At 36.4% G+C, this 12,549-nt stretch overlaps 1 protein-coding gene across 1 annotated transcript in view; it reads right to left on the minus strand.

The window, feature by feature from the left end:
- Window positions 1-12,549, minus strand: part of USP47 (ubiquitin specific peptidase 47) — a 73,602-nt gene that overhangs the window by 57,749 nt on the left and 3,304 nt on the right. The window contains exons 2-4 of the mRNA XM_015563711.1: window positions 7,864-8,067; window positions 4,400-4,513; window positions 2,793-2,931 (exon numbers count right to left, since the gene is read on the minus strand). Of these exons, the coding sequence (XP_015419197.1) occupies window positions 2,793-2,931; window positions 4,400-4,513; window positions 7,864-8,067 (457 nt within the window). The remainder of the gene's footprint in view (window positions 1-2,792; window positions 2,932-4,399; window positions 4,514-7,863; window positions 8,068-12,549) is intronic.

Genomic DNA, 12,549 nt, shown 5'->3' on the forward strand with positions numbered 1-12,549 from the left:
GTTCCAAGTATTTAAAACCAGGTGAAAGCTGTTAGGTTTTCAGATAAGAAAACTAATTTTAACTACACCTATAGGTAACTTATAATGTGTGGCCAGAAATAAAGGCAATATTGTCTACATTTCAGATATAAATTATGTCTGTGCCTTATTAAATATCTCCCAATATTATATTTTAGAATAATAAAAGATTTATGGCATGCTTACTTTATATGCATTACATTATAAAGTCCTCAAAACAACCTCTTTTGAGGTAGGAATTGTTCTTGTTACCATTTACGGATGGGGAAACTGTCTCTAGGTTAAACTTACTTGTACAAGGTCATGTAGCATAGAGGTGATAGAGGTGTGATTTAAACAAAAGTTAAGTGTTTTAATTTAAATGTTATTTTTCAATTAGTTTTACATTTAATATTTTTTTGTATTAGAGGCCAGGTACACAAAATTTGTGCACTGGGGATTGGGGGGGGAGGGGCTGTCCCTTAGCCCCGCCTGCACCCACTCCAATCTGGGACCCCTTGGGGGATGTCTGACTGCCAGTATAGGCCATTTTACAGTGTGAAAATGAATCTGTATTACATTTGTATAATCAGAGAGAAAACATTTTTAAAGTTATGTTTTAGTCTTTAAGAATTTATGGGCATCAAAAAGCCATCCTATATAAAAAAAGCCTAATATGCTAAGTGTCCAGTCATCGGTTCAACCCATCAAAGCATAATATGCTAATGATATGCTAAGGCCGCTCAACTGCTCACTATGATGTGCACTGATCACCAGGGGACAGACAGTCGACTGGTCAGCCAGTCGCTATGACGTGCACTGACCACCAGGGGGGCAGATGCTCCAACCAGTAGGTTAGCATGCTGCTGGGATCCAGCCAATCGGGACCGAGCGAGAGGGGCCAAACACGCCCTGGAGTCCTCCTGTAGTCCCTCCACGGTTGGCCAACCTAACGCGTCCCTCCCCGGCCTCAATCGTGCACTGTTGGGGTCCCTCAACCTGACCTATGCCCTCTCACAGTCTGGGACCCCTTGGGGGATGTTGGAGAGCTGGTTTCAGCCCCATCCCACAGGCCAGGCCAAGGGACCCCACTGGTGCAAAATGCAATTTATCCAGCCTGCTCCAGAGCAGCTAAATCAGCATTGCTTTGAAACCTACATTTTTAACAAGTATCCCATCCCCAAATGATTATGTAAGAACTAAAAATTTGAGAATCACTATTATCTTATATAATAAAAGGCTAATGTGCAAATCAACCAAATAGCAGAATGACCAGTCACTATGATGTGCACTGACCACCAGGGGGCAGACGCTCAATTTAGGAGCCGGCCCCTGGTGGACAGTGCGTTCCCACAGGGGGAGCGCCACTCAGCCAGAAGCCAGGCTCATGGCTGGGGAGCACAGTGGCGGTGGCAGGAGCCTCTCCTGCCTCCGCGGCAGCACTAAGGGTGTCTGATTGATGGCTCCCAGACTGGGAGAGGGCACAGGCGAGGCTGAGGGACCCTCCCAAGTGCACAAACCGGGCCTCTAGTAAACAGTATAAAGAGAAACAGCTTTATTGTCTTCTATTGTCTGAAATACAAGATAATTCTGCATTCCCTTTTATTCTAGGTAGTAGGACTTGCAAAAGTCCTACTGATATAAATGGTCCCAAGTCCAGCTTTTGCTGCAATTTCCAGAACAAATACACCATATCTAGCCTACACAAATAGCGCTGAGAAAATTAGTCTACATCTTAACTAAAAATATAGTAAATGGAAGGTTACCAATCACATTCAAACGAAATGTGCAATGTAACTCTAAAGTTTTCTTTTTATACCAAATATTTGTATGTAATACTTAAAACCATCTCTATTTTGAAGTTCTAAGACTAAAGGTTCAAAAGCCATACCTAGCATTAACTAGCTGCAAAATTAAAGGCTTTTCTGTACCCCAGTTTCCATTTCTTTTAATATTATCTACGCAAAGTTTTATTGTAAGATGCAGTGATGCAAAAATATTTAAATTACATTTTTAGGCAATTAACCAATTATATATAAAGGAATAGCCTTTGTATAAAAAAAGCAATTTCATAGCCAATAAATTTTAAAAAGTTAAAAATCTAGGTTTAATCATGTTTGGGAAAAAGTGAACAGAATTTTAAACTTACATGATCAATGTCAAATATATTATTAGGTTAAAATGAAAGATGACATAATCCTATATAATAAAAGGCTAATATGCAAATTGTCCTCTCGACCGGGAGTTTGACCTAGAGTTTCACCAGGGGGCAGGGCCGGTCCACCAACTGCCCGTGGCCCCTCCCGCAGGCCGGCCTCACCCCCAGCTCCCTCCCTGATCCAGTTTGGGGCCGGCCAGACCCCACCAGTGCACGAATTCATGCACGGGGCCTCTGATAGATCTAAGTAAAATAAGCCTGGTTTATCTGCTTCAAAATGGATGTACCCCCTGTAGTCTATTCCAGTCCAAAAGATAGCAGAAACACTCCTTTACAAAGCAAGTCAGTATCAAAAATTTAAGGTTAAATTTGAATACAAACTTACCAAAAATAAATCTTCCTTCAAAATACAAACTCAATATTTTTTACTTGATTACTAAATAGTGGCAATAACAAAACAGTAAAAACAACAATGGGTTGAGGAAAAGGGAAACTACATTCTTGCTCTAACTTTGCTTCTGTTAACTACTGATCTTACTCTGGGTCTCTGTTTTCTAATCCATAAAATGAGGGGATTAAGCTTGAGACTGCTCTTGAAATGCCCTATATTTCATGAAAATACAACGATGAATCTTACCAGTTTCTGATTTATTCAAAATGGATGAATAGGAGTAGCTTTGGCTGACATAATCACTGGTCGAGCCCACAGAACCTTCTCTTGGAAGTGGTCCTATAAGTCTGTCATGCGCACTGTCATCCCCAGTACTGGAATCCTCCTAAAATACAGCATAATCAGTATTTACTAAATGGCAGAAGTGGCTAAAACAATAAAGAAAAGACGTACTAATTGCTGAGGCAAAGGAAAAAGATGAGGCCTTACTATTATTTTTACCACCAAGACATTTAAAGGAGTGTATACCCTCAACTTTCCTGTAGGGAGGTTTGGAGGATGCTTTTTAGAAAACACTTTGGAGAGTTGCTCATGTCTCCTTCCAAAGTTCTTACTTTCCCAATTTTCTTTAATTCTCTTTCAATTACATAAGAGGAGACATTTTGGTACGAATAAAGCAAATGTAAACGTTGTAAACTCCTTGATGACAGAGTCCATCGTTAATTTTTACATCATCCTTGCCAAGTAGACCTCGCAAGTAGAGGATACTCAGTAAGTATTGAATGAAATGAAGTTTCCTACTCTCTCCAACAAGAAATTTCCCATTGAGAAAAATGTCAAAAAGGATAAAAAAATAAATTAAGAACAGCACAAACAAGACAAAGCTGAAGAGTAATTACTATGCATTTTAAAACATGAATTCTCAAATTGTGAATCGAGAGGTTCCTAAATTTTTTAGTTGATTTCAATGTTGGACTAATCAAAATCTCACAATGTCATAAAAACAAATAATGACATTAAAGCAGATCAGAGAGCACATTCTGATATTGCTTCAGTATGGCTGCCCTATGTTTAATTATTACCTACTATCTAGAGAAGCATTCTAATTCATAATAGACTTCTAAGTGAAAAGCATCAAACAGAACTTTTCCTAAAGAAAGTTTCATTAAAGAGGAGGTTTCTGAAAAAGTCCATAAACTCTTGGAGCCTTCCTTTCTTCAGTCCATAAAAAGCAGTTAAATCACACCAGGTTTTCTCCTCAAATTGGAGTTATTGGGATAGACTGTCTCTAAGGCTATTAGATCAGACAGAAAATCATATCAAAATATGAATTGGAGTAAACACTAAAAGAATAGAAATATACAAAATAATTTACAAACCAGTCATTCCCCCAAAGGCGGCAAGGAATGGGAGCTAAAATGAGACAGTAGAGAATTCTGAGGGTCTATCCTTCTCCAAATTACCAACAAACCTGGGGCAAAACTGTCAAAGATTTACAGCAATCAAGTGAATGCTTAACCAGAGGAAAGGCCACTGAAATACAGCAGGCGATCTTTGTAGCATTTTAACTTATCCTAGACCTACCCCAGTCCCTGATGTCCTGGTGGTCTTGAAGATGGTAACCTGTGTTTCCAGCATGGCAACAGACTAAATAGACAAACAATAGTGCTATGGATGTCCAGTGTAACCATGTGAACATATACACTTAAAACAAATCAACATAAAGTAGAAAAGTAATTTATTATACATAAATTATAAAACATATCTCTCCTCCTCCTTTTGGAAAATTGCTTCCCAAGCAGTAGGTGACAGTGCACAAAAATTATGAATAGAGGGCTTTCTAAATAAATTACCAGCATTATCTGAGGCTGTTCACCATCTTTATCTGTCAAATGTAGAAAATTCTTCTTTCCTGGCTCAAAATTAGCATCAAGAAGAGACTTGTCACTGGTATGATCTAGTGGAGCCTATGGACATAAAGTAAAATATCTCAGATTATGAAAACCATTAATTACAATAATAAAATAAAACAAGTAATATGCAAATGGACACATATCTACAATTATTGGGCTCAACTAATTTTTTTAAAACTTCTGGTGAATTCCACTAATCTATACTTGGAATTAACTCATTTACTCATGTATCGGAATGGCCACGCCCAGTGACAGTGCATATACTAACTAGGTATCCCAGATGCTCCCATTCCCAATGTCTAAAAAACTGAAAAGAGAAAAAGTTAAGAACTAATGTAAAGTATTACACAAAGAATTAAAAACATTTGTGCTTTATGTTCTCTAAAATGGATGCAATATAGTATTTAATGGATTTTCATGAAAATTAACTAAAGACAATTTTATATAACTAAAAACTAAAATCATGTTTTTATATATGAATTATTGAGAATTCCCAGATAAGCAACACACTAAACAACCCAAAATAATTATGTAGTATAATAAAATGGGCACTTTTAGGTAGCCCCTTTAAGGAAAATCCTCTCTTAGTAAATGATATCTATTTTAAGCCCACTGCCAGGATCCAAAGGATCTCAGGAGGATAAAAGTGATCACTCCTTTAAAAATTAAACACCTAACTCTTTTATCTGTTAGGGCAATTTCAATCCCAGCTATCATTGTAATTCACTCTAGATAGTGAATGAGAGATGGAGCTCAACATGCTCCAAGCCCTGCTCACCCACACACACTCCAGTCCATTGCTAAGAAAAATGAATGATGAAATGAACACTCTATTCTTTTGTTTTAAAACATTTTTGTTAAAGTGAGAAATGTTTTTTAATGTTTTAAAGACATGGAAATGTCTCCTTAGAAGGACTTATTTTATGGAAAAGCCTTTATTTCTTAGGAAAGTAACATTTTATAAAAGTACAGGTATGTTAAGGACAAAAAAATTAACAAGTGATTTTTCCACTTGATATTTATGTGACTTCGGGGAAGTTAAAGTTAGTTCACTTCCCCAACACTCAGATGCCTCAGCTGTAATATGAAGCTATCACACCACCTACCTTTTAAAATGGTTGTAAGGATTAAATAAGATTATATTTGTATAGAGCCTAGTGTTAGAACAATGCTAGGTACCTAGTGAGTGCAAAATAAATGTTAAGGAAATAAAATAAACGATATAATCTATTTCTTATCTTTGGCTCTAGAAATCCTTGAGAAAAATAGGAGATAGAAAACCTGAAGCTAAGAGAAGCCACATAGAAAGAGGAAAGGTATCTTTGGGTCCCTTACATTCCCTGGCAGGGAATAAAAGATCATATGATATAGCTTGAATATATAGGGGTTTTACCTCAATAAATGTGTCTATGTGTACAAAATGGTGAGTAGCTAAATGGGCTAGGTTTTCAGAGAAGCATACATCTAGCACTGTGCAGTAAACAGGTGAAAGTTTACTTGTAAAACTGTAGAGTAGGCAAATATGTAAATTGAGTACTTAAGATCAGCCACAGCTGAAGAAAGAGAAATAGTAATCCTGACTCAGAACTATATGAACCTATGTAGATGTTAATTTAATAAACACTTTTTGAGTACCTACGGGGAATATTTATAAAGGATACAAAATTAATACTATGAGATCCTAGCCATCAAAATACATTCTACCAAATGGAAGGACACATATGAACAACACCTACAATAAGAAGAGACGAATAAGTGGCACAGCAGAAGAAAATATGGAATAGGAGGAAAAAGAGAAAGATATTACTTTTAAAGTTGCATGAGGAAACATCAAGTAAGGCTTCTTCTTAAATGTGAAATACAAACAGGGCTTGGGTAGGCATATATGACAATATAGACTATCCTTTAAACCAGCAGTGGGGAATGTCCAGCTCAAGGGCCGTATAAGGCGTGAGAAATCATTTGGTCTGGCCCCATCAAGGCATTAGGCATTAAATGTTGGATCAAATACAGCAGGCTAATTTTTAAGTTGATAATTTTGTTTGGCCCTCGAACGATGTTATAAATATCCAAATGGCCCTTGGCCCAAAAAGGTTCCCCATCACTGCTTGAAACTGAAAAAAGAGGCAACACTAGAAGTTACATGGTTAATGGAGTATTCCAAGTTTCAGATTAAATATTATTACTCTTTGTATACTTTGTGGGACTACCAATTTCAGAAGAAAAATTTGACTAAGTTAAAATATTAGTTCTGTATTTTAAAAAATATATATTACAGAATAGAAAGCAAAATATCATGAATTTTAAAGGTAACATCAAATACCTTGTATTCTATGGAGCCAATCAAAACTATGCCCTCTAAATACCAACAGGAGACACATTTAATTTCATTTGCCATTACAGGTATTTCCTGGAAAACTTAAGAGTAGCAATAGCATAGGACGAAAAGAGGTAATATAAACAAAAACATGGACATGGAAAATAGTGTTAAGAAAATAAATTAGTTCATTATCTGGGAGTTAAGATTACAAAGACTTACAGGACCAACTATAGCTTGTCTTGAATGCTAACCTAGGGAGTCTGATTTTTAATGGCGGACAGTGAACAGTCACTGAAGATTTCTAAACTGAAAGGTGACACGAGTGCTAGAATTTAAAATAACTAAAGATAATTCTCAAAGTAGTATGCAGAGTGAATTTGGACTGAGAGATAGGAAATAAAAAAGATTATTTAGAATACTATTCTAATGGTGCAGTTAGAGCCAACTCCATAGTCTCATTTACACTCTCCCATGCAAAACTGATCAATGCCTCCTCTTTGTATTCATGGCAAACATAGTATTTAAAACATGTTAGTGTAATTATTTGTTGATACATCTGTCTTTACAACTGGACTGTGAGAACCTTGAAGTAGACATCATGTTACCACCAAACTTCCTGATTGGGGGCCTATCACTCTATCTGGTACATAACAATCTGTTAACATTGGTGTGTATATCCTTTTAGTCATTTCTCTTTCTATATACACTCTTTTCTTCTTTTCCAAAAATTAGATTACAAAATACATAATTTTATATCATGTTTTTCATTAAAAAATACAAAAGGAACATCATTCCATTCAGTAAATATTGAAAGTGTTCTCTAATTGACACAATATGATAGTCATCTTACATGAATAAAAAACTGATGGTGCTAACTTTAGGATAAGCAAATACTGAATCCAGAATGAAGGCAAAGGGATGAAGAGGGATACAAGTATTGAGTGGCACATGGGCTCTTAATATTACAGTTTTGCTTATATTAAAAAGGGCTCCAGGATTAAATATAGCCATTTATAACAACAATAATAATTATGATAATATTATTAGCCACTTAAAAGAAGATGCTTTAAGTCTAGGGTTTTACCATATCAGCAGTATTGATTCCATTTCCCCACACCAAATCAAAGGTTCCATTTATGTAGCCTACTTTGTTGGCTACATCTTCAAAGAGCTTTCTGAGTGGAGTAGAAGCTGGTAAATTTAAAGTGATCCGTTCATTCACTGTCTTTGAATTAGTAATATCTTGTATTATACATAAGACTCTAGGTTCTTCAGCAGCATTTTCTATCTGAAATTTAAAAAGCACACACAAATATTATTTATTTTATAGCCTAATTTTTCTATGATTAAATGTTTTTTAAAAATTCCACAAATATTATTTTGTTTGTGCTAGTATTACTATTTTATGTCTGAAACAATCTAATGGATATGTCAAACATATAAAGCACCATATTTGTTTGTTTTGGAAAAACTGGGGCATCTTTAAAAATAAACAGTCATTCTTGTAGATATTTGCTTTTACCTTTTAAGGATATAAATCAATGGTCCACAAACTATGAAGACAGTATACTTAAGCAATTTTCAATTGAAAATAACAAAAATCTGATCTTTAAAAATGTTTCATTTCCTTGCTAGTCAAATCAAACATGTGTAAGTCTCCTAAGAAATAGTAAGGGAACTGTGTAGAAATGCAGTGAGGATTGTTTAAGATTGCAAAATCCATAACTAAGGGACATAGGCAACCAGGCCTCCAGACCTTTATGATACTGTACCCATAGACCAGATGTCCAAAAAGTCAATTATCAATGTATTGGGAGCTGACAAGTTATCCAAAGAAATCAGGCAGCAGAGGGAGAAGTTTTAAAAAGAAAAACTTTTAATTACCAATGTAGAAGAAAGTTGAGGTCACAAATTCTCCTTCCTCATTTCTCAGTAATTATCAAGATAAAGAATTTAAAGGACATTTTCTCAAAGAAGCTATGTTCCCCTCAAGCTATTGAAGGACACTGGTTTTCTTTGCCACTTTCCACAGGGTAATAGGCTACACTGGATACTTGTGGAAGAAGTCTATCTCTCCTCTCCTAAAATGCCCAACTCAATGAATGGCACCTTCACTGATCTGGTGAAACCAAAGAGCTGAACATTTTTCTTGTCTTCTTCCTCCTCTTCACCTCACACTATCACCAAATTTTTATTCTTTCTCTCTATTTCTGCCTGCAATCAGAATCTTACACTGAGATGATGGCAACAGCTTCCTGAGAAATTTAACTTTTCCAATGTCATCCTCCTTCAATCCAGAATAGTATTTTAATATGCAAATTAGATTATGTAACTATTGTGCTTTCCATCAAAGTAAAATGCAGCAGTTATTTAACTGGAGGACCTCTCACTATCCCCATGACAGGCTTTTCAGAATTATGAACTGTACAAACTGGTACTGTATGCAAGAACTTATTTCTTTTCTTCCTTTTTACAATATAACCTCTTGTTACTTCTATATTATCCATCTATATATATATATAAACCAAACAACTGAACAGCCAGTTGACTGATCACTATGACACGCACTGACCACCAGGGGGCAGATGCTCAACACATGGGCTGCTCCCTGGTGGTCAGTGCGCTCCCACAGCAGGAGCGCCTCTCAGCTGACCAATGGGTGCCAGATGCAGGGTTCACCGCTGGCAAGTGCAGCTGTGGCTGCAGGAGCCTCTCCTGCCTCCGGGGCAGCAGGCGCAGTGGGGCTGGGATGTACAGGAGCAACAAGGCGCAGGCGCCCAGCCCGGGCTCGGGCTCCTCCCTGGCCGCCTGCTGCTTCACACACTACTACATCCCTCAGGGGATGTCGGATTGCGAGAGGGCGCAGGCCAGGCTGAAGGAGCCGACCAGTGCACGTGCACTGGTCCTCTAGTTTTTATATAAGAACTACTATTATCATTGGCTAGTATCAAAGAGAGAATTGCCACAAGGTTTGTTTGCTTGTTCGATGGGATGATACAATTATTTGTTCTGCCATATATAATTTTGGGTTTGCTAAAGATTACTGAAGTTTAATCCAATTATTTCAGAACAAAAATAAGTTGTTATAAAATAAGTACAATGCTTAAAACAGATTGGCTAATGATATATTTCGACACATCAAAATAATTACCAACAATAACCCATTTAAAAGGGAAAAAGAACAATACATTTCTATAAATAAAGAAAAAAAGCATTACTAATATACTTCTCAGAAAGGAAAAAAGCTTTACTTATAAACTTAAGGTGTCATATTGAACATGTAATGAATTATTTTACACATCCAAAACCGAGAAAACAAAGTGGACCTTTTAAAAAACTGGTTTACAATAAAAGAGTGAGCAACTAAATTTCACCTATAAAGGTCCACTTTTACAGTTTCAATAGTATACTTCAGAAGCAGGTTCAAGTTTTCAAGGTATAAAATATATGGTGGCCAGATTTTCAAAGCTTCAGGTAAGTTGGAGTTGATCGCCCAAGGAAGATGACCCTAAGAATTCAGAAATCAGAAGTGCTGACACAGCATTAAGAATGGTGATGTGGCAACATCAAATAGCCAGACATTAATAGTTCCTAGTTTTCCCCCTAAATACATGAGCACAAGCTACGGGCACTCCAGCTTCCTCACCTTTCACCCCAAAAATATGGGGAAATTATCCCCAAATGAATCTTATCTGAAGACATAAATGTACTATAGTAAACAAAATTTAATCCCATGTATGCCTTTTATTCTTTTTAATGACAAAAGCTCCTTACTATTCACTGCATATAAGTAATTTTGCTCCATTTTTTAAAAAATAGAAAGAGCTTAAAGGAAAAAGGAAAAATCACCTGTTAATCCCATAACACGAGATAACTATTAACGTTTTGGTATATATCCTAGAAATAGTTTTCCTACACACACACACACACACACACACTCCTACGCTTTATAAACACAAACACTGGTTAGAATATAAATGCTACTTTGTAATTTCTTTCTTTACTTATAAATATATTATGTAATCTTTCCCGATCAAAAATTTAAAACTCATCATTATAATAGGTGAATAATATTTTATTACATGAATTAATAATTTGTTCCATCAATTCCATTTTACTGACTCTGAGGCTGGACTTTATTACACTTTTAGAGGTAATTTTGCGATGAATATCTACATAACACTTTGTGTACTTTTGTTTCCTTAAAATTCCTACAAGCAGAATTTTTGAGACAATCACATTTTACTCTTAAATTCAATTCTAGGATAATTTAAACAAACAAAACTCTCTGCTCTTCTTTAAAGCTCTTATATAGTCACTTGTAAATTATATGATTTTATACCCAACCTTCTGGCCCATTGTTTATTACTAATTTAATTTAATATGTGGTTAACATCCATGAACTGCATCTAAATTTTTTATATTACTATTGCCAACACTAATCACAGTTCCCAATCCCTACCTCCCAATTTGGTAACTGATAAAAATTTTTTTCAATTATAGGATACCATCAATAAAGTATACCAATAATTTTATAATAGCTTTTAAACAACTCTATAATATTGTATTATACATGCTGATTTAAAAAACATTTAAATGTAAAATGGCATTTTTTAGAATTAGAAAAATAAAGTAGGTTTCTTCTTAATTTCTTTGGAGTTCTAACCCCGATTGATCCTACTTATGGAGGGGAGGAGGGGGAAGAAGTACTGCCATCTTGATGTGAATTAAAAGATAGCTAAAAATTCTTTGCCATTCCTTTTTTTCTTTTTCCTCTTCCCATGCATATGAGCTGGCCTTGTGACCAGCTAGGACCAACAGAATGTGACAGAAGTAATACTGTGCGGGACCTAAAGAAAGCAGCAGCTTCTGCTTTTGAACTTCTAGGAACATTTCCTCTTCTAAGCCAATCACCACAAAAGAAATCCAGTTAGCCTGGAACCACCATGCTGTGAGGAAGCCCTAACAATCCACACATAGAGAAAGTGGCCAGTTAGTGAAGCACTGAGGTGTCTGATATGTGAAAAAAGCCTTCTTGTATATTCCATCCAAAGCCAGCCACCAGCCAAATGGAGCCAAGTAATGATCTCAGATGATACATGTGAAGTAAAGTAACTGACCAGCTGAGCCTTTGCTCAAATCCAATCTCATAGGATTGTGAGCAAATAAACTAGTTGTTTCAAGCACTAAATTTTGGGGTAAGCCATTCCATAGCAGTAGATAACAAAAACGCACCTATATATATTTAAGCACAGGCCAGCTCTAGTTAGGAAGGGTGGTGACGGTGATGTTGTTAAGGGGCTTGAGGAGGAGGGTGGCCATTTAAGCACTAAAGCCAATATTAAAGTAAGATATTTGAGGACAGAACGTAATTTATGAAAGGGAGCACAATTTTTGAGTCAAAAGAGTTCTATGATGAGTAAGGGGAAACAGACAAGAGAAAAATAAGTGCCAATTTTAAGAAAAGTCTAAAGAATGCTCCATTAGGGAAAACATCCTATCTAATAAAAAAGAAACATTGGTAATTGGCGTACAACCGCTACCCTTCCCATTGGCTAATCAGGGCGATATGCAAATTAACTGCCAGCCAAGATGGCGGCTGATAGCCAGGCAGCTTGAAACTAACATGAGGCTTGCTTGCTTCAGTGATGGAAGACTCCAAAGTTCCCCGCCTGCCTTGCCGGCCTCTGAGCTTGCAGTTTGAAACACTGTTACAAATATAGAAGCTAAACAAAACCACAGAAACCTGCTTTCAGCGAGCCGGGATCTC

Source organism: Myotis davidii, unplaced genomic scaffold (genome assembly GCF_000327345.1).
Source record: "Myotis davidii unplaced genomic scaffold, ASM32734v1 scaffold118, whole genome shotgun sequence".
Classification (NCBI taxonomy): domain Eukaryota; kingdom Metazoa; phylum Chordata; class Mammalia; order Chiroptera; family Vespertilionidae; genus Myotis; species Myotis davidii.